This window comes from Haemorhous mexicanus, chromosome 1 (genome assembly GCF_027477595.1).
Source record: "Haemorhous mexicanus isolate bHaeMex1 chromosome 1, bHaeMex1.pri, whole genome shotgun sequence".
NCBI classification, from domain to species: Eukaryota; Metazoa; Chordata; class Aves; order Passeriformes; family Fringillidae; genus Haemorhous; species Haemorhous mexicanus.
The window spans coordinates 46321189-46339388 of NC_082341.1; the positions used below are offsets into that span (position 1 = coordinate 46321189).

An 18200-nucleotide genomic window follows, 5' to 3' on the forward strand; every position below is an offset into this window, starting at 1 on the left:
TGCATCTTGCATCAAGCACAAAGAGCTGTATTTTGACTGCTCACTTTGGGCCCCTAAGAAAGTGTTTCAGTATATGAAAACACAAGCTGAACTTAGGTTCAAACTTCATCATTCATTCCACCTACATTAGCAGCTTCTGAATAGTTAGTGAAAAAAACTGTTTCCTCTAAAAAACTAGTGAAGATACCCATATCTACCCATATCTTTCCATGGATTGTTTTGGAGCTTACCCTGGTGCCTGAATGCTGTGCAGGGGGCCACATGGCTTTGAGGGCAGCTCTACTAGGTTCAGGAATTCATGTCTGACAGTGTCTTTTCTCTGGAACTACTCATGCCATGCTTGCACGTTTTGCTAGTCCCACCTCAAGCATTTCTGTCAGCCACTTCTCTGTGCAGCTGCAGAAGTGTTTGAGTCAGTCCTGGAAAGTTAAATGATGAGGGTTGGAAGAGTGCCATTGCCTGTTTTGGAATGAGTATTGTTTATGCTCTTTGATTACATTTGTAGAAGTGTAGCATCAGCAGGTTACCTGTCTGCTTGGGCCTGTGGAGACCAAGAGCTCTTAAATTCATACTCCAAAGAGCAGGAATGAGTAACAGGTCCAGTGCAGTTTGTACAGTTTACTCTGCAGTGCTTAAAAGCAAATGCATGTGACAGTAGACATAATTTGTGGTCTAAAAAGTGATTTTAATGGCTGTGCTGAGCAGTGCAGGGCAAAAACCGCTCAGCATTTGTGGAAGGAAACAGTTTGTGTTGGAGAGCTTGTTGTTCACACTATTTATGTTTCAGGGTGTTTCACTTCCGACTCTCTCTAATCTGGTCCAGTGGACTCCATTAGTGGTTGGAGTACATTCTTTAGCATTGCTCCATCTAAAAGGACTCTCATCTGTATTCTTTTAGTTCTGTGATATATGGACCACAGTACAGAAAGTGGGGATGACTTCAAAAGCTCAGCTCACTTCTGCTCCAAATTGAAGTTGTAGTGTAGATGCGTCCAGTATATGTCACTGGTAGTGGCAACAGAATTAACTGAACATGCTATTCAATTTTTACTCATATTTGAGTAAAGCGTTTCAGTAATTGGTTTTTAATGATGAAATTTTCAAATTGTGTATATGATATTTAAGCTTTAATGGAGTATTTTCATATGGTAATTGGAATTGTTTTTATCTAGAATATTTTGTCCTCCTGTTTCTGTTTTTAACTGAGAAGTTCCTGTTATGGATCATTCAGATATTGATTGTATTTAGGTGTATTCCCACATTCAAGTAAAAATTGAAAACAATATTTTAATCTCTAATCTTTCTGTTCTTACCTACATACCTACAGCTCTCCCCCCTCACCCCCCCACCCCCCGAATAGAAATGTTGCTACACTGTGATATACAACTTAAAGGAATTTTTCTTAGTGCATCTATCTGTGCTTTATACTGTTCTTAGTTGGTTTTATGTGGAAATTTAGAGCAATATGAGTTAAAAAAAATTTGAACATCCTTATCTGGTAAGGGCTATCTTACTGTGTGAAGAACTGGCCAAATCAGTGTCTTTATCAGCAGGATGAAACATAAGCTGAATTTTTAAGTACCTGATAGATACCTGCAGTACGATCCATGATCAACTTTTGCAAAACTACAAGTGTCTTTTTGATAAAAATTTACTTCTGACTGTCTTGGATACTGGTTTAGTTTGCCTTTTACTACTGTTCAGGACTACTTCCTTGTAAGGTGATGAAACAGACTTTGCAAAATGGATCAGCTTTTCCTTCTGTTTTGTGGATGCCTGGTTAAGTTGGTCTTCACGGAGCAGTCGCAATTACATTTGCCATTCAGTGGGTGCATCTTTCGTATAAGCAGAATAAAAGTCAACTCGATTGCGTGCTGTGCAGTCTTTCAAATTTACAAACCTTTTTATAAGTCCGTAAATAGCAGTAATCAGGAGATGATGAAATTTTAGAATTCTTCTAGTCTAAGAGTTTAACTCCAGTCAAATATTGTGGGAAATTTTGAAAGTCTCAATATAATTTTGAAAGTAGCTCTTTACTGTATTGCTCAGGTGCAAAATTTTGCAATCAGTGTACACTTATCCATCAATGAAGTGAACCTTTAAAAACATGCTCAGCACACTTGAGGATCTGTTTACTGTTTAAGAAAGAATGGCTTGCTCAATACTCGCCAAATAGACAATTTGATTTTCATGTAGTTGGGATTTTTTTCAAGGATTCTTATTGGAAAATACATTTTTTCCATACTAGATGCCTTTAAAAAGTTATTGTTTTTCGGACCAGCTTGAACTTTGATATGACTTGATCACCTTTATCCTTCATATGAAAACTCCCCCTGTACATAAGATCAGTCTAAAATTGTTTGCCCTAACCACTTTTCTTATCCTTGCTGCGTCTTTAGACTATTAACTGTATTTTTATCAGTCTGAGTTAAACTTATTTCTATGGATAAAGGAAAAATACAGCTGTACCTTATTAGGTTTATGCATCCAAACCCTTCTGATTCAAACACATTTCCTTTAGACAAAAATTGTCTTGGGAAAAAGTGCTTCTTTGAGGGCATTCTCCCTTAGATATTGCTGGTCTAACAAGCAAAACCTTTTCTCAAAAGAATGATGTACGAGGGATGAATATCTTTTCACTCACTTTTTTTCTTAACTGAGTTGAAATTTTGTTTAATTTTATATTCTCTCATCTTGTTCTGCAGGATAAAAAAAGAGGCATACTTTTAAAAAAAAGAACAAAAGCCTTTGAAGATTCCTTATAGTAGCTTTTAGGACTAGCTATGTCTTTGTAGTCACTTCTAGTTTCACCATTTGTATGCATGCTTTTATTCACAGACAGGTAGTTTGCAGAACTGAGGCCCAAGCTAGTTCTGATCGTTTTAGTTTGTCCAGTAAAATATTTATCTCTGCCTTTTGGTTTAAATGTTGAAGCTAAAGCACTTCACTTCCACTTGAAAGCTGTGCTGTTAAAGTATTTTGTTGTACCTGTTTTGAATTGCAGCATACATTGTTGTTCTTATACAATGTACCATGAATTTGTGGTTCTCCATTATGTTTTAGTGAAGTATATCAAACTATTTTTTTAAATGAAGTGTAGGACAAACCCTGATTTTTTTAAAGTGTTTTTGTAGTTTAATTTCTCTTTAAGTTGATATATGAAAAATAAATTATCCTCTCTACATAAAATACCGTATCTCTTGTCTGTGCTTCCTTTTGCCCATCTTCAGTTATTGTAAGGAGTGCTGTAAATTGCACTGATTCACAGGCTTAGCAGAGGCAGAAGTTTAAAGACCTGCATCAGGGAAAGACCCAGAAAGGAAAAAGAAATGAAATTGACTTGATAATTAGCTCCACCATAGAACTTCATAGTTTTGATTTAACAGAAAAGTGGAGGTAGTTAAAGAGAGAGGGGTTCTTTGCTCTACCTCCACTTCACATTGGTCAGGTTGGATGGCTTCATGTGTTTGAACTTCTCCACAGGCTTCCCAACAAAAAAAAAAAAAAAAAAAGATATATTGTCTATATAAACCTGGTGGCTTTAAAGAAGAGCATGTTAGATCTGTGCTGGTGTAGTCCAAAGTGATTTAATAACTTGATCGACAGAACAGATAAACCTCAGAGTTTTGGTTTAATCAAATTTGTTGATTAATTTCGCTCACTTGGATCAGATTGGTCTAATTATAAAGCTATATGGGAGATTAAAAGCATAACTGTTACTGATGAACTGCCTGCAAGTCCCTTTCATTTTTAATTATTTTTTGTGTTTCATTCTAACAGAAAAGCCCTTGGGTGCTGAAGTATCAAGATCAGTTGCTTCGGAAATCTCAAAGAAAGTATAAGGAACTCTTTTTTCTTTTTATTTTTTTTTTCCTTCTTCTTACCCTAAGGGGTTATTTTTGAAAGATGACCTATAATTTTGTAAGCACAACTTTATTTTTGCAGTTTAATTGCAAAGCCGTATTTTGGGATTTAGTCACCTACTTGCTTGATTGCACCTGCCTACTAGGTAGTTAGATGACAAACCCCTTTATTTGATTCTCCAGTTAATTGCAAAAAGAACTCTATTAGAGTGAAATAGTGAGGATTGAAATAAAAATAAAAAATGGTGCTAGATTTTCTTCGTCTGATATTTTTCTAAAACATAGCGTAAGGTTGTTTACCAAGATTTTATTGCTGTCTCCTCTGGCTGCAGCCTTGACGAAATTTAATTTTATTAGTAGATTTCACTGACGTTATGTTTTCTGACATTTCTTATTTTGACTGATAATGTTGTATGAAAAGGTCTCTCTGTGTGGTATATTTAACTGTGGTGGAATTTTACTTTCCATTTGTATTCACATATTTTTGTTTTCTGTCATACAGGTGGTATGTTAAGTGGAATAAATGGTTGCTGTGATATTTTCAAAGTTGCAGTCACTGTTTTACTGGTGCGTTTAATACATGTTGGAAACATGTCTTTTTTTAAAAAAAGAGACCAACTTGTCTTCAGTGCTTCTGATTCATAACCCATTATGTCCCGCACTAAACATAGCCTTGCTCATATACGCTGATCTCATTCCAGGAATGTGTTGTGTAACAGCTGGCAGTGCACAACCAGAGGCGTCATCCCAAGTGCCTGCAAATTATTTCAGCAGAAGCTGTAGTCTCTTAGTACCTTGCATGCAGTGTTTGGCACTTCCCAACACATGGCACCTACTGGATATCCTCATACCCTCGTGCTTTTATATCATCTGTTATCATGGTGCTGAGCCAAAATTTTAAACGCTTTGTATTCTTGTTCCTTGTGTGTGTATGTTGCTGTTATTTAAGTAGGCAGGAAGGGAGGTTTCTCCTGAGGTATGGAAGCAGCAACAAACCCTGTATCTTCAACTTTCTGCCAAAATTACTTTTCCTCTATTGTCATTCTCAGTTTTCTTCCTCTGAAACTATATACCAGGTTATTGTTCACTGGGCTGTGTGATTGACAATGGCTGGCTGTTTTTACATAGGCAATACCATGAATAGTGAAGGTAGGGGCTGCATTTGCAAATAAATGTTCACTGAGATACTGTACAAAATTTCTTCCTGAGGAAAGTTGGTGGGTTTTCTCTTTTTTTTTTTCAAGTGCTGTAACTGTACAATGTATACTCTTCAACAAAACTCTTCATCATCTGAAATGATACAATTGACAGTAATTATTTTTCAAGAACAACTTAGATCTTTATTTTTAAAGAAGATATACAGTAGTTTATCTGTCTATTGTATTATATAGTGGTGTAATATCTTTTCATGGTGGTGTATTGTACTGAAATTGATTTCACAGTGTCTGTTTTCTAAAGGCAAGATTGGAAACACCTGTGTTGGTGTTTAAAATAGGACTTAGAAGAAGTGGACAAAAATCCTAAGAAAACAGTGGCGAGCTCATGCTCTACTTTTGCCTTAGAGATGCCCTAAATGCCCTAAGAGAGTCTGTTGGACTGAAACTTCCCTTATTTCACTACCTCTCACCAAGTAAAAGGGGGATATGTCTGAAAATTCCTGAAGTCGTGTTCTTTGAGCATTATTAAAACACACTCCCAATGTCTGCTTCAGAGCACAACTCAGCATAACAGCTAACCATACTCAGAATCAGGAGAGGTTTTTGACAAAGATACAGTGGCTGTCTTCAGTGGAGGTTTCTGTCCTTAATCCATTCTAACTGGAGAGGCAGACATGCTTTGATAAAGAAGGGAGATAAGTTCCAACCCATGTAATTATAATATTTCCTACTTGCTGTCCTTATTGGCTCTAAACACAGCTTTTTGGGTGTTTTGGGTCTTTTACTTTGAAAATATTTTGCTGTGTCCCTAGACTGTGTTAGGCAAGTGACCAGGACTGAAGTCTGGAATTAAATGTCCACTTAGGTATTTCAACCCTTAACTTAGAGATTCCTGAGAAGGTACTTCTATCTTTCCCATAATTCCAATTCAACTTTTGGTACATTGGCCATCCAGTCTGCAGAATCAAATGTAGAATAAATTACTGGTATGTTGTTGCCTCTTGTTTTTTCCAGCCTGATTTTCATATCCAGGTTTGCAAGTACACTTAGGGACCTAATTTTCCCTGGATCTGAGTTTGTTCTGCATGTACATATGAATGCATATGTCCATGGAAATTTTGGAAAGTATCTGAATGCCAAGCAGATGGGTAATTAGTTCTAAGGAAGGGAAGGATAGAGACAAGCAACTCTGAGGTCTCTATTGAAGATGTCAGGAATACAAGAGAGATAGGTTTATATAATTGCGGGCACAGAAAAGAACAGTGAGGGCAAGAGGATTCGTCTGGGGGGAAAAATGTGAAAAAATGAAGCCCATATGGATTTCTTTTAGCTGCTTTTCCATTGCTGAGTCCTGCCTTGTTTTGGTTTATAATGATTTTTCCAAGTACAACATACTTAAAAATAAATCACTGTTTTCATCAGAGTTTATGCACTTGCAGTTCTGATTCTGTTTTTAAAGTGCAGCTGTTGAGAATCACTCAAGATAGCTTACATTTCTTTGTGTTTTCCCTGATAAGTTATAGTTAGGTTTTTTTGCCTGCTATTTCTCACTCAATGTCAGAATTAGACTTGTAAAAACTATTAAAATGGAGTTGACAAGTAGAACTAATAATTCTTGTGGGTTTTAATGCATTTTTAAAACATTTTGGTCTTATTTCAGATTCAATTGTTAGGCGAACTGATCTGCTCCCTGAAAAGCAGGCCTATGGACTTAGGCTCATGACACTAAAAGATTCTATGGTCATATATAATATTATTCTGTGGGGAAAAAAACCCTTTGACCATACTGGAGGATTAAAACAAGTCCATTAGGAAAATAGATTACTATTTTTAAGAACTGTCTGTGAAGCAGTATAAATTAGCTAAAAGATATTGGTCCTGCTCATGTGTAACTCAATTGAAGAGCTTGTTTGAAGTTTTCTAGCAGCTAAAACTATGCTTTTGATGCATTAAACTCACAATAAAAACTTTCCTGTGACTCTCAATGTATATCTGATACGTTACTGAATGGATACTCTAACTAGAATATTCAAACAAAAAAACTCCCTCCGACCAAGCGAACAGCAAACCAATTAATCCTCTACTTTCATTTTATTCTTAAGCTATCATCAACATTATGAATTCTCATATTTATGGTTTTAAATCAGTAAAAAGGTCTTATTTTCCTATTAATTCAGGAAATGCTTTGTAGTCAAAACATTCTTTGTTGCTATAGCCTTTTGCAAGAGGTGCTTGAAGTTGAACTATAAGATCTGTATGTTCCTTGACAATTATATTACTATAAGAAACAGCAACCTCTATGACAAAATAGAAAAATTTATAAATGGTTCTTAAATTTTCTCTGTGGAAGTTAGATATGCTCAGATAATTTTTTAATTGTTTGTGCATGACTTGGATTGTGCTGACTTTCAGTCTGAAGAACTGATTATACCCGGTCTAAACAAAAGTGGATTGGGCTGGTATAATTCTAGCTTATCTCATTATTATGGGTGCCTTGTCTGATTTTATGTATATGTGTTCCTGTATGTCTAAGGAGGTTAAAAGGAAGACTGTATTTTAGACTACAGAATTCTATGTTTAAGCAAAGATTGTTGGATGAAATTGAAGTGAATTGGGAGATGACTGGATCTTTGAGTTAGTTAAATAGACTCAGCGATTACTTTGCTTCTGTTAGAGATGAGTTACTTTTTAGGGGTTCACAATCATATGAGAGAAGGGAAGTACTTGGAAAAGGCATCAGACCTCTCAGGTTTAGCATCTTGGGGGACACTTTATATGTCAGATGATGGAGAGGTTATAGTACCACTTAGCTGTTTTCCCATCATATGACCATGGTTATGTCCTTTCTACAATTTAAAGAGTTAAAAAAAAATCCCCAAAGTTCTTTAGGGGCTGTATTTGTTTTTAATGGCAAGGAAAAAGATTGCCAGTTTGCTCAAAAAAGATGTGGCCATTCCCTGTATCTGCCAGAGATATTGGCCACATCTCCAGATTTTCTAAAACAGCTTATTCTTTCCTTCCTGTTTGATAATGATGTAATTTGAGTGACACATGAACTAGAAAGCAAAAGACACCCCTCTATGCATGAAAAATGCTGAGACTTTTAGCCTCTTGCCTCAAAATTTGTTTATTGTATTTTAATGAAGTGGAATGCAGAGAAGAAGCTTGCCTAAAGTCTCATCTAATTCTTGTGTCATCATATTTTATAAAATTAAGTACAAATTTTGGTCAGGTTGAATAATTTTTTACTAGTTTTTATATTTTACCAGATGTCAATATATTGAATGTTTTTCATTCTAACCAAAGTAAATATTCCTGAATTTTCTGCATTTTGTCATTGGTATGATTCTGAAAGGCTTAGAGTTTTTCTTAAAATTATTATATTGATCTAGTAATACCTTCTGCAGTTGTAAATTTTTAAAATTTCTTTTGAACTATTACTCTAGAGGTTGAAAACAGTAGCAGCCACATAAAAAGAGGACAAGAGTACCTTTTTACTGGTTAATAATTATGAGAAAATCCCATTTTATAGTCTAATACTTACTATGCAAATGAATATGGTCCAGATTTTTCAGCTATCTCTCTTCATAATGGCATTTAAATCACTGAAGTGATTTTAGGATGGAGTAGCCACATGTGTGCCAAATTAATTAGTCAGCTATTTTAATATGATAATTGCGATGTTCAGACGGCTAAGTGAATGGTTTCCAGAATGTGTTTCAATATCAGTGAACTGTTATACTGAGTAGGAATAGATTTATGCATATGATTATTTCATGCACCTAGCTGAAATTTAGGGCTGTAACAGTCCTTCAGTGCAGGCTTTCTTATTTCTATTGCCATTGCAGAATGAATATTAAGTATATTCTCACATGATTGCAGGATGCCTTCTACCTGGAATTATTTGCTCGAATACTGATAAAAGTAATAGTTATTTGACACCAATCTTTCTATTGCACTGCTTTTCTGCTGTCTGGAATTTTCGGAGTTTTTTGGTTCTTCTGAACTCCAGTATTCACTATTTGAAAAAATAACTATGTCACAATCAGCAGGAATTCACACAGACTGAAAAGGTGAGCCTTTAAATGTGATGAATTTTCTTCTGTTGATGAGTAACCACCTGATACCACCTGATAATGAATCCTTCACTGTGCCTAGTGACAGCTTTGTGATAGAGTTCCAGCCTATTTGCCTGCTTATGATGGGATTTTTTTTGGTGTTACTAGTGTCAATTTTCAGTGAAAAAATAATTAAAGCAGGGAAGTATTTAATGGAAATTTAACCTGAGTCATGCTGTTCATGACAACGCTGTCTGTTTAAATGTCATGAGTGACGGATTAGAAGATTTACACTGGCTGTTGCTTTTCACTCAATGGTCAAAATAGAACCAGCTGAAGAAGGAGGATAGAAGGAAAACCAATTAAGCTGCTAAAGTCATTGGTTGAACTGAGACTTGCAAGGCAGCTTTTCAGAATTTACCGCATACTTTCATAAATGATATTCTGTTGACATTCAGTTTCTCAGAAGTTCCAAGTGTTCCTTGGCTTTGCTTTAGGCCTTACTGCTATTTGCAGCTCCTGCAGAGCTTTTAAAGCTTTCAATAGGGAATGTGGGTATCTATACTTTATGCATACTGGCTTCAGATTGTGAACTCCTTGCATATACTTTTATCACACTGCAAATTTCATTTCTATTGGAAAACTACTTGCATCCTTGTCTCTTTTTTTCTGAGACTTTTCCTGAGTAGAATTCCAGGCTCATGGCACAGTGCTAGCAATGAAAAAATCTTGCATTCTGAGAGAAAAGATGGGTAGGTCTAGAGAACATTTTCATCCAGTTGTATTGTGAAACTTTTTCAAAGACAAACACCTTTGTTGAACAAATGGCTTAAACTTAATTCCTAATTTTTCCCCCCCCAGTGTTTAATTATGAAAAAGCCACTGCCCTTTAAAAAAAATGTTTTTGTTGATTACAATTTTCCTCAATACTGAACAAGTCATAAAGTGAAGATGATCAAGGGTCATCTGCTTGATGGACAGCCACTTTAAAAAGGTTACTTGTCTACCAAGTAGTTTAGAGACAAGGAGAATCCCAGAGTAACATGATAATTGGAGGAAAAGAATGGGAATCCTGGATATCTAATAGAGATCTTATTTGCACCCACTGAACTCCCAAGAAGGGGAAGAAGACAGAGGCTATGAAGGTCATACAGATAATATATTGATTACTTTGGTATGTAAAGCTCTTTCACTAAACAAAGGGTAGTTGTTTTTATAGCTCTTCTTGCAAATTTTTTCCCCCTTCATTTAAACACTGAAGCTCTTGGAAGACTATACTTTAGCAGATCTGTGGATGTTGAATTTTAAACCTATGATTCTTTAGAAAGGTTACAGTTGTCTCAAGAAATGTACTAGCAGCAGGAAAGAAAATGGAGTGTAAAGGAAAGCTAAAAGAAGCTGGGTCCAATGGTGGGACTTCTTGTAAATTAATGAGCAAGGTACCAGTGAGTGTTTACCTCAGCACTGGCTGTCTTTGTTTTCTACAAATTCTTGCACATGTGACTTACCCATGCAGTGGCCTGACAGCACTGCCTATGATATGCATTGGATAGAAATGTTTTCAGCAAAACGTAGGCTGTTAGATGCAGAAGTAGATTTGATTAAAATGTATTCGTTTCCCTTATTTCAGGCTAGGCTGGGATTTTAAAGCAATGATTCTGTCTATGTTTTCACTTGCTTTTTAGGGATCTTTCTGTGTATAACTAGATAATGTATTTGGTACTGTCAGTGTCTAAATAATGCAGATACTGATGCATTTAAAGTACAATATATAGGTAAAGAAATGCCTCCAACTGTACCTTGAAGCTTTAGATTACCTTGAGGCTTCTTGAGATTTAGAGGTTCTTTTTAGACCTAGATTCACAGTTAGCGGATGCCTTGCATCTTTTGCTTGTTTAAGGATGAGATACCTTTACAGCTGTTAGAAAAAGAAATAATGCTCCTCTTCTACAAAAACTGCTGCAGGGAGTTGCAGGTGTATGGGGGATTTGTGTTTGGTTGTGATAGGGTTTTTTTTTTTTTTTTTGCTGTTCTTAAGTTGTTTCGTTCATTTGTTTAAGTCATGATAATCTAGAGGTGAGTTTATTAATTGGCAAAGGGAGAGGAGTTATATTTTTATTCCTTATATTTTATCCAATGTCTTAGAAACTGATTTTGACATTCTTAAATGCATGGATTTTTATGGTATTTCAACTTCAATGTGCAGTTGTTTACTGTGCTTAAAAAATTCTTGTTGTGAGAGATGAAAAAGTAATTTTGTGTGCATTCTTCTTTAGTTATAATTCATTGTCACGTTATAAGGCTGTCCTCCTATTTGGCATGCAAGAGTTTACTCCTGTCATATTTTGACAGTCTGCTTATTTCAGTCAGTTTACCTATGGCTAATATAATGTTTTTCAGTCACCAAGCATGTCCCATTGTTAGAGTTTTACTCTCCCTCTCTATGCTAATTTTAATAAGTAATTTTAGCAGAGGATTGTGTTTTAGTAGATTTGCACTTAATTATTAAAAATACCAACTCTTGGAAAAATATAACCTCCTCCAGGTAGATTGTTACTTTCTAGCTGAATGTCTTGCTTTTTGTTACTTCTTTCCAGTATAAAATAATTGCTAAATAAGTCACCCCTTCACCACCTACAAAGTACAGTGATTCTCTTAAACAGCTTTCTAGTAAAATTCATTCAGGCCAAGTGTAGTTTTAAGATGAATTTTGGTAACTTATGAAATTGTTGCCAGCAGCACCACATAACTGGTGTGTGTAATAACTGGGAAATTTCTTTCCGTAAAGCACTCTAAAAATAGATTACTAATGTGTTTCTTTTACTTACTAATAAGTATTATTGTGTATTTTCAGTTCCTGCTATTTGAAGGCAGGTATGAATTCTTAGCAATAAATTGCATTCAGTACTAAGAACTACAGCAATCTTTACAGCACATCGTTCATGGTATGGTGTCTTTAAATTCAGCATAATTTTTTCCCCCAGGATTTGATTGGCCAGTATTGCCCTGGATAGTGCAGATTCCTATTAAGTTTAATATGGTAGCTTCAATTATTAGTGGTATGCTTGTAATACTAGATCTTAACTACTAAATATTTTGTCATTTAAGATGATATTTTCTTTTTTTATTATAAGTGTCTATTTTTAGTCCCACCTGTTGGGTTGGAAATTTGAACCTGTGTTTGCAATAAGATGAAAAACCTAAATGTGAGGACAAAAGAACTGATCTGTAAAAGAGCCTCTGAGTAACTCATAAACTATAAAGTATAGTGTGGTGTCCTGGCACACCACACAGGAACTAGGATTGGCTGAAGTGCATCCACTTAAGACTACTGGAAGCTACTAAAGTGGGGGTGCATTATAATAAATAGATAAAATTACACAAGTCACTGCTCAAGACAGCTGATCTGTCAGGCAAAGGCATGTTTATATCGGTTTTATATTTCTGACAGAGGTGATGTGGTCATTAATAAATAATTGTCTTGCTAGATTTAAAGATAAAGGGTGGCCCTAACAACATTAAGTGAAGGGCTGTGGTAGAAGCCTCCTTTAATAAATAACAAGATTGTGCACTTAAATTGCAAAATGCCTTTCATCTAAGCAGGATAGAGATTTATAGAGCTGTGTATGCTATGGTGCATTCATTTTAGTGCAGGAGGAGCTGAAGTATATTAAGTTTGAAATTTACCCAAGGTCATGTAGAAAGTCAGGATCAGAAGTAACTTTTGGAGTTCAAAATATTTTCTTAAAAGTTGTCCTTCAAGCCAAATAAACATAGCTATTCCTCGAGAATTGAAAAGAGCTGTATGACTTGCAATTCTACCATGTCTTGCTGCTCTTGTATAATTGCTGACCAGTGGAACTGCTTATGGAGTAATACATCATACCAGGCCTAAGTGCTTTCTTCCCTGAAGTAGGTTGGAGTACCTTCCCTTTGATGGCAGTACGTCCAGGGTCTCACCAAAATGTGAGTATGGCTCAGACAATCTACCTGCTCCATGATCTTTGGAATCTACTGCTGAATTTTTATTGACCAAAAGCTGTAGATAAAGTTAGAAAGCTTATCCCTTGATAAGGTCGTTTTTAGAGCCCTGACATGGTTGTTTTCCATAGTACTGGGGAGCTTTCTCTGCAGAATGTGTTCAGGTGAACAGTGACTTTGAGTGCTGCTCTAATGAACTTTTCTCCTAAGTTGTAAATTTTTGGAAAAGAAAATACAAATTAACAGCATATATGATAAATTACCCCCATTTATTGGCATGCAAGAGCATGTTAGTGCTGTATCTTAGAACGGTTTTGCAAATAATCAGTTACTTTAAACTGGATTGCGCTAGGAGTTTGGGTGAGTGTTGCAAGATCACTTAGATTTGGGGGAAGAGACTTTAAAGGCACAAGCTTAATTTTGTTTTCAAACTGTTACTGCTTTTATTTTCTTTCTCAAAAATCATGTTGTACCCTAGGAGTCGTAGCAGCTGAAAATACAGTACAATAAAATTTGAATACTTTATTGTAAAAAGCCTGCACACATGAGAAAATAATGAAATATGGAATGTTTGGCAGGACCTTCATGCTGGAAGATCACATCGTATCACAAATAGCACTTTCTATGAAGTCATATTCTTATCAGCTGTGTAAAATGAGATTTAATTTAAAATGCTTCCAGAAGCTGAATTCCAGATATTTGAGGTTTTTCTGAGCTCCTGGATACTTTGTAATCAAGGACATTTGCATTAGCATGGCTAGTGATTCTGTTCAGTTGGCTATTTCCAGACAAAGTACAAGACAGAGGAAAAAGTCCAAGAACCAAAAGTTTCAGATGTTTTTCTACATATTAGCCTCACTATGCAAACACTTCACTTGAGGGCATTAGTCTGGGTCTCATGGTCTGACACAGATCTTTTCTTATTGGAGTCTTGGGTCCTGGCATTCTAGGCAATCTAAGGAGCTGGATGATGTTGCAGTAGATTTCAGAAACATCATTTTTGTCAAATATCCCAGTTCACAATTATATAGTTTGTCTTTATAAAATCTAAATGCACATTTTTCTTGTGGCTAAGTATGCTAATGCTGGGGGTGTTTTCAGAAGCATCGAGTATGGGTGTGAGGGACCATTTGATTTTCTTTGTCAAGTAAACTTTGGAAATGCATGCATTTGCAAATTATAACATAAAATATCCATGTGTCTCTGCTGTCCAGTATCTCTGCACTTTAGTTCAGAGCTAGAAATGGTAATGCATGCAGAGTCAGTTAAAAAGATTTTTAAAACAAGCCTGTGTCTTTCTTTTACCTGGTTTGTCTAATTCTAATATCAAGAAGTTGAATACAGTTCTGGTTATATTACTCCTCTCCATTACACTTCTATTCAGTTTTCTTTTCCTGGCTGCTGTGTTTCTAATATTAGCTCTGATTCAGAAAACCATCATTCATCTTACTTCTATGTACACTCAAGATGATTTTTTTTCAGAAAGACCCTTCAGTATATGCTTATATCAATTCAGTAATAATCTCAGCTTGAGAGACCTGAGAGAATTTTATTCTACTTCATGAAAAGCTTGATCCTATATATTTTTAGCTAATAGGAGCTTTGCCTTTGATTATTATTGTGAGCAAGATAATGGTCTAACTTTATTTTTTTCCATACCCAGTTTTATCTGTCTTGGGCCATTGCTTCCCCTTCTCTTTAACCAGTTTTCCATAAGCTGAGACAGACTATAAAGCTACTTCCTTGGTTTTGCTTTATGCTAGTTGCAAAATTCCACTGTTGAGTGTTCACTTTGTGTTATCCATGTTCTTGTGGAAACATCTTTTAACATACATGTTAAAATTATTTCCTAGCACTAATAAAGCACCAGGATAGAATGGGCCTTTGTATGAATTTAGACTAGTTGCAAAGAGCATGCCACAAGGAAAAATTTAAAAGCCCTATAGGAATCTATAGACGAGAGAGGATATTAATTAAATGTATGTTTTGGAGTAGTGCTTTCCTTAGGGAGTAAGACCAAGGACCAATTCCATCCAGTTACACTAGGGATTAATTTGGCCTGCTGTCTTTGATGTTAAAAAACTGGGGACAAAATCATTTCTTTGGTATCTGCTTTGAAGAAGAAAATGTATAAGGGTGAGGCAGTGGGTTTACATATTGCCAGAGAGTGTGTGGATGTGGTTCTGAAACAGTCTGTCTGCTGACACAGTATTAGATTTCTGGTTCTGTTCTGTGCATGAAAGCAGTGAATATTTTAACTACTTTTTTTTCTTTTTTTTTTTCACATACATGTCTCTAAGTGCTATAGAATGGGCAATATTTCAAAATATATATTATTAAGACAGAAGTACTATTTTTAACAAGTAAATTAGCAGAAATCTAAAATTAAGTCAGCAACGCTGGCCAGATTTCTTGGGAGAAGTGAAGCTTTTGGAACAGGCAAGAGGAAAATTCTCTGAAACTGGAAAATTGCGTATTCCTGAGGCAAAACTTTACTGATAAAGGGTTAATCAAACTGACCCCTTGGTGACGGTGAAAGTCCTTGTAAAATTTGGTTGTTGATCTGTAACCTTACTCCCTTTACAGACAACAGCTCTCCACATAAACTTATATGTTCCTTGTGAAATCTTTCACAATAGACGTTGTAAAACAAATACGTAATGCTGCAGTGTTTTCCTTCAGAAAGAAAAAAGGTTGGTGGTTGTAAATAGTTCAACTCTTAAAAATTTTTTGCTACTTAGAACTATGATGGACATGGTGTGTGTACAGTGACAGTTTAAATAGGTATAAAATCATCTGTGTATTAGGATGAAATTGCAGATGTAGAAGGCAAAGCTTTTTCAATAATAAAGTGAAAAGTGCTTCTCTTTGTGCCATGTCTCTATTCAGTCTTAAATATTTTCTCCAGAATCAGTCTCCCCTGTAGACCTGATAAATAGAAAGCCAGTTTAACAGAGATGTAGTATTTTCAGTCATCATTGTGTAAGCTGGAAGTTTTGCAGAAAATGTCTTTATACTAAATTCCCATGTACACTAACAGTCAGCCTGGGAAGGAGCTTTTATGGGAAGATTTGTATTTTTTGTATGGGTTGTGTTTTTCTTCTTGCTGTTAAAAAGTCAAAATGGGGAAAGTACTTAAGCAGAAACAGGCTCTCTAGGGTTACTTGTTTGTTGGTGTTGGTTTTGGTTGTTTTTTTTTTTTTTTTTACTGAAATGCTGCTTTTCTGTGCAATTAAGGTTGCAACATGAGAAAGAAGTTAATATAAAGCTTCTTTCTGTGCTTGCTTAGCCTTCTTTTTTCCCTTTATTTTAGGAGGGTTTGTTTGCTGGCTGATCAAAGGAATGGATGTACAGTTGTATATTATTTGATAGCTACGTTAAAAATCACTAATAAACAGGTTAGGAGTGTGAATACTCACCCTGATTAATACTAGGGTTAGAGGCAGTGAAAGACATAGTCAGTTCCTGAGCTGTGAAAATCTGCCAGCTGATGAAAATCTTACATGTTGGTAAGTGTTGTTTATTGTCCTCAAACCACAGAAATGCATAAGGTGAAATTCTGTTTTATTTGGATACAACTATCCTTAGTATAACTTTAGTGTTCCTTTTACTTAGTAATACTTTTCAAACTTCTACCCAGAAAGTTTACCAGTATTTGTAGATATGGTACCTGTGGTCATCAGAAATTAGATTTTCAGGTTTGTCATTGTGGCGTCTTGTTGATTGTGCTCCATTTGCTGCTTTACTTGGTTCTGGCTATGTAGGAAAGTATAATTTCAGCTGCAAGTTATGGCAAGTTTATACATATATTTCTGTCTTAGCCTAAATAAGTTTTTATTTTATTATCCATAGCTCAGAGCTTAATAAAAAAAAAATATATATAAATATGAATTACAGCAGTGCAGCACACACATCTCTTCCAATTCCCTTTTTATTAGCACTGATGATTTCAATCACTGAAGTAATTTTCAGTCTTTCTATCAAAGCATCAAAGGTGCCTAATCAAATCAGACTTTTGTAATAAGAAGGATATCGACTGTAAAAGTAATGTTTGGCCATCTAGAATATCTGCATAAAATAATGGAGCAGTACTTTCATTCTCCTGATCTCTGATTATGAGAAAGGGCCCTTACTGACAGTTTGACCCAATTAGAAACTATTTAAGTTTGTTCATTATGGTTAACCATAGAGATCTACTTTCCTATTAAAGTATGGGATTGCATTAATTTCCTTGGTCTCTCAAAAAAAAAAAAAAAATTGGTGAAAGAAAGTGTCAGTGATATTTAAATGGATTCAAATGGCCCTATTTGATATTGATACTCATTTTACTTTGAGATGCTTAAGACAGAAAATGGCTTTTGGCTGAGTTTATTGCAGTGTATTGGTAAAGAAAGAACTTTTAAGAATAACTGTTATCTAGGGTAGTATAAATATGCTATTACCTTTTCACAGTTAAAAAATTGTATTTATTTACATTCAGAAACCATTTTACTTTTGTAATGATGAAGCTTTCAATTTGCGTAACAGTAGAATCCTGATTGGAATTTAGCCAAATGAGTACTTGGGTGCGAGTCATTGCAGCAATGCAAACTTCAACTGCAGAACGTATCTTAGCAAAATCTGTGGCTGTAAAGTATTGGATTTTCTATTAACTCAATTGTCTAAAATCAATGAATAAATTAGTTACTAAGTGTGGTAGTCTATTAAGTAATAAATAATGTAGTTATAGAATTTTAATTTGTGAAAGGTTATACTGAGTGGTATGTGATCTTGTATGAAGCTTATTTGTTTTCCTTATGGACAGCTAAACCATAATTGATGTGTCTGTGCTTAACTTGTGTTGGAGGTTACATTTGCATATTTTTCATAAACTGTCTTTTAGACAATTTGGGTGTAGAGTAGAGAAAAATCCTTTATTTATTATGGGATTTTATAAATTGATTCCAAGTAATAAAGAATTTATTTAGTGACTCTAAATTCACTAAGTACTTACCAAAGAATCTGTGTGATTTACTTCATAGTCTATTTAACTGAGTATTCCAAAGAAAAGGAAATTCAGACACAGCTATGGTACAGATTCCTTCATGCCATGGTATGTCTAATTTATTTGAGAAAGTAAATCAGAGGATATATAGTTAATT

The 18200-nt window shown here is 35.2% G+C and overlaps 1 protein-coding gene across 4 annotated transcripts in view; it reads left to right on the plus strand.

The window, feature by feature from the left end:
- BBS9 (Bardet-Biedl syndrome 9) overlaps positions 1–18200 on the plus strand; it is a 288879-nt gene that overhangs the window by 191779 nt on the left and 78900 nt on the right. For 3 of the 4 annotated variants that reach the window (XM_059848478.1, XM_059848470.1, XM_059848484.1), the window contains one exon: positions 3781–4116. The exons of the other annotated variant lie outside the window; for it this stretch is intronic. In XM_059848478.1, the coding sequence (XP_059704461.1) occupies positions 3781–3842 (62 nt within the window). In that variant the 3' untranslated portion in view covers positions 3843–4116. Of the gene's footprint in view, positions 1–3780; positions 4117–18200 lie in introns of those variants that run through there. 4 annotated transcript variants of the gene reach the window in all.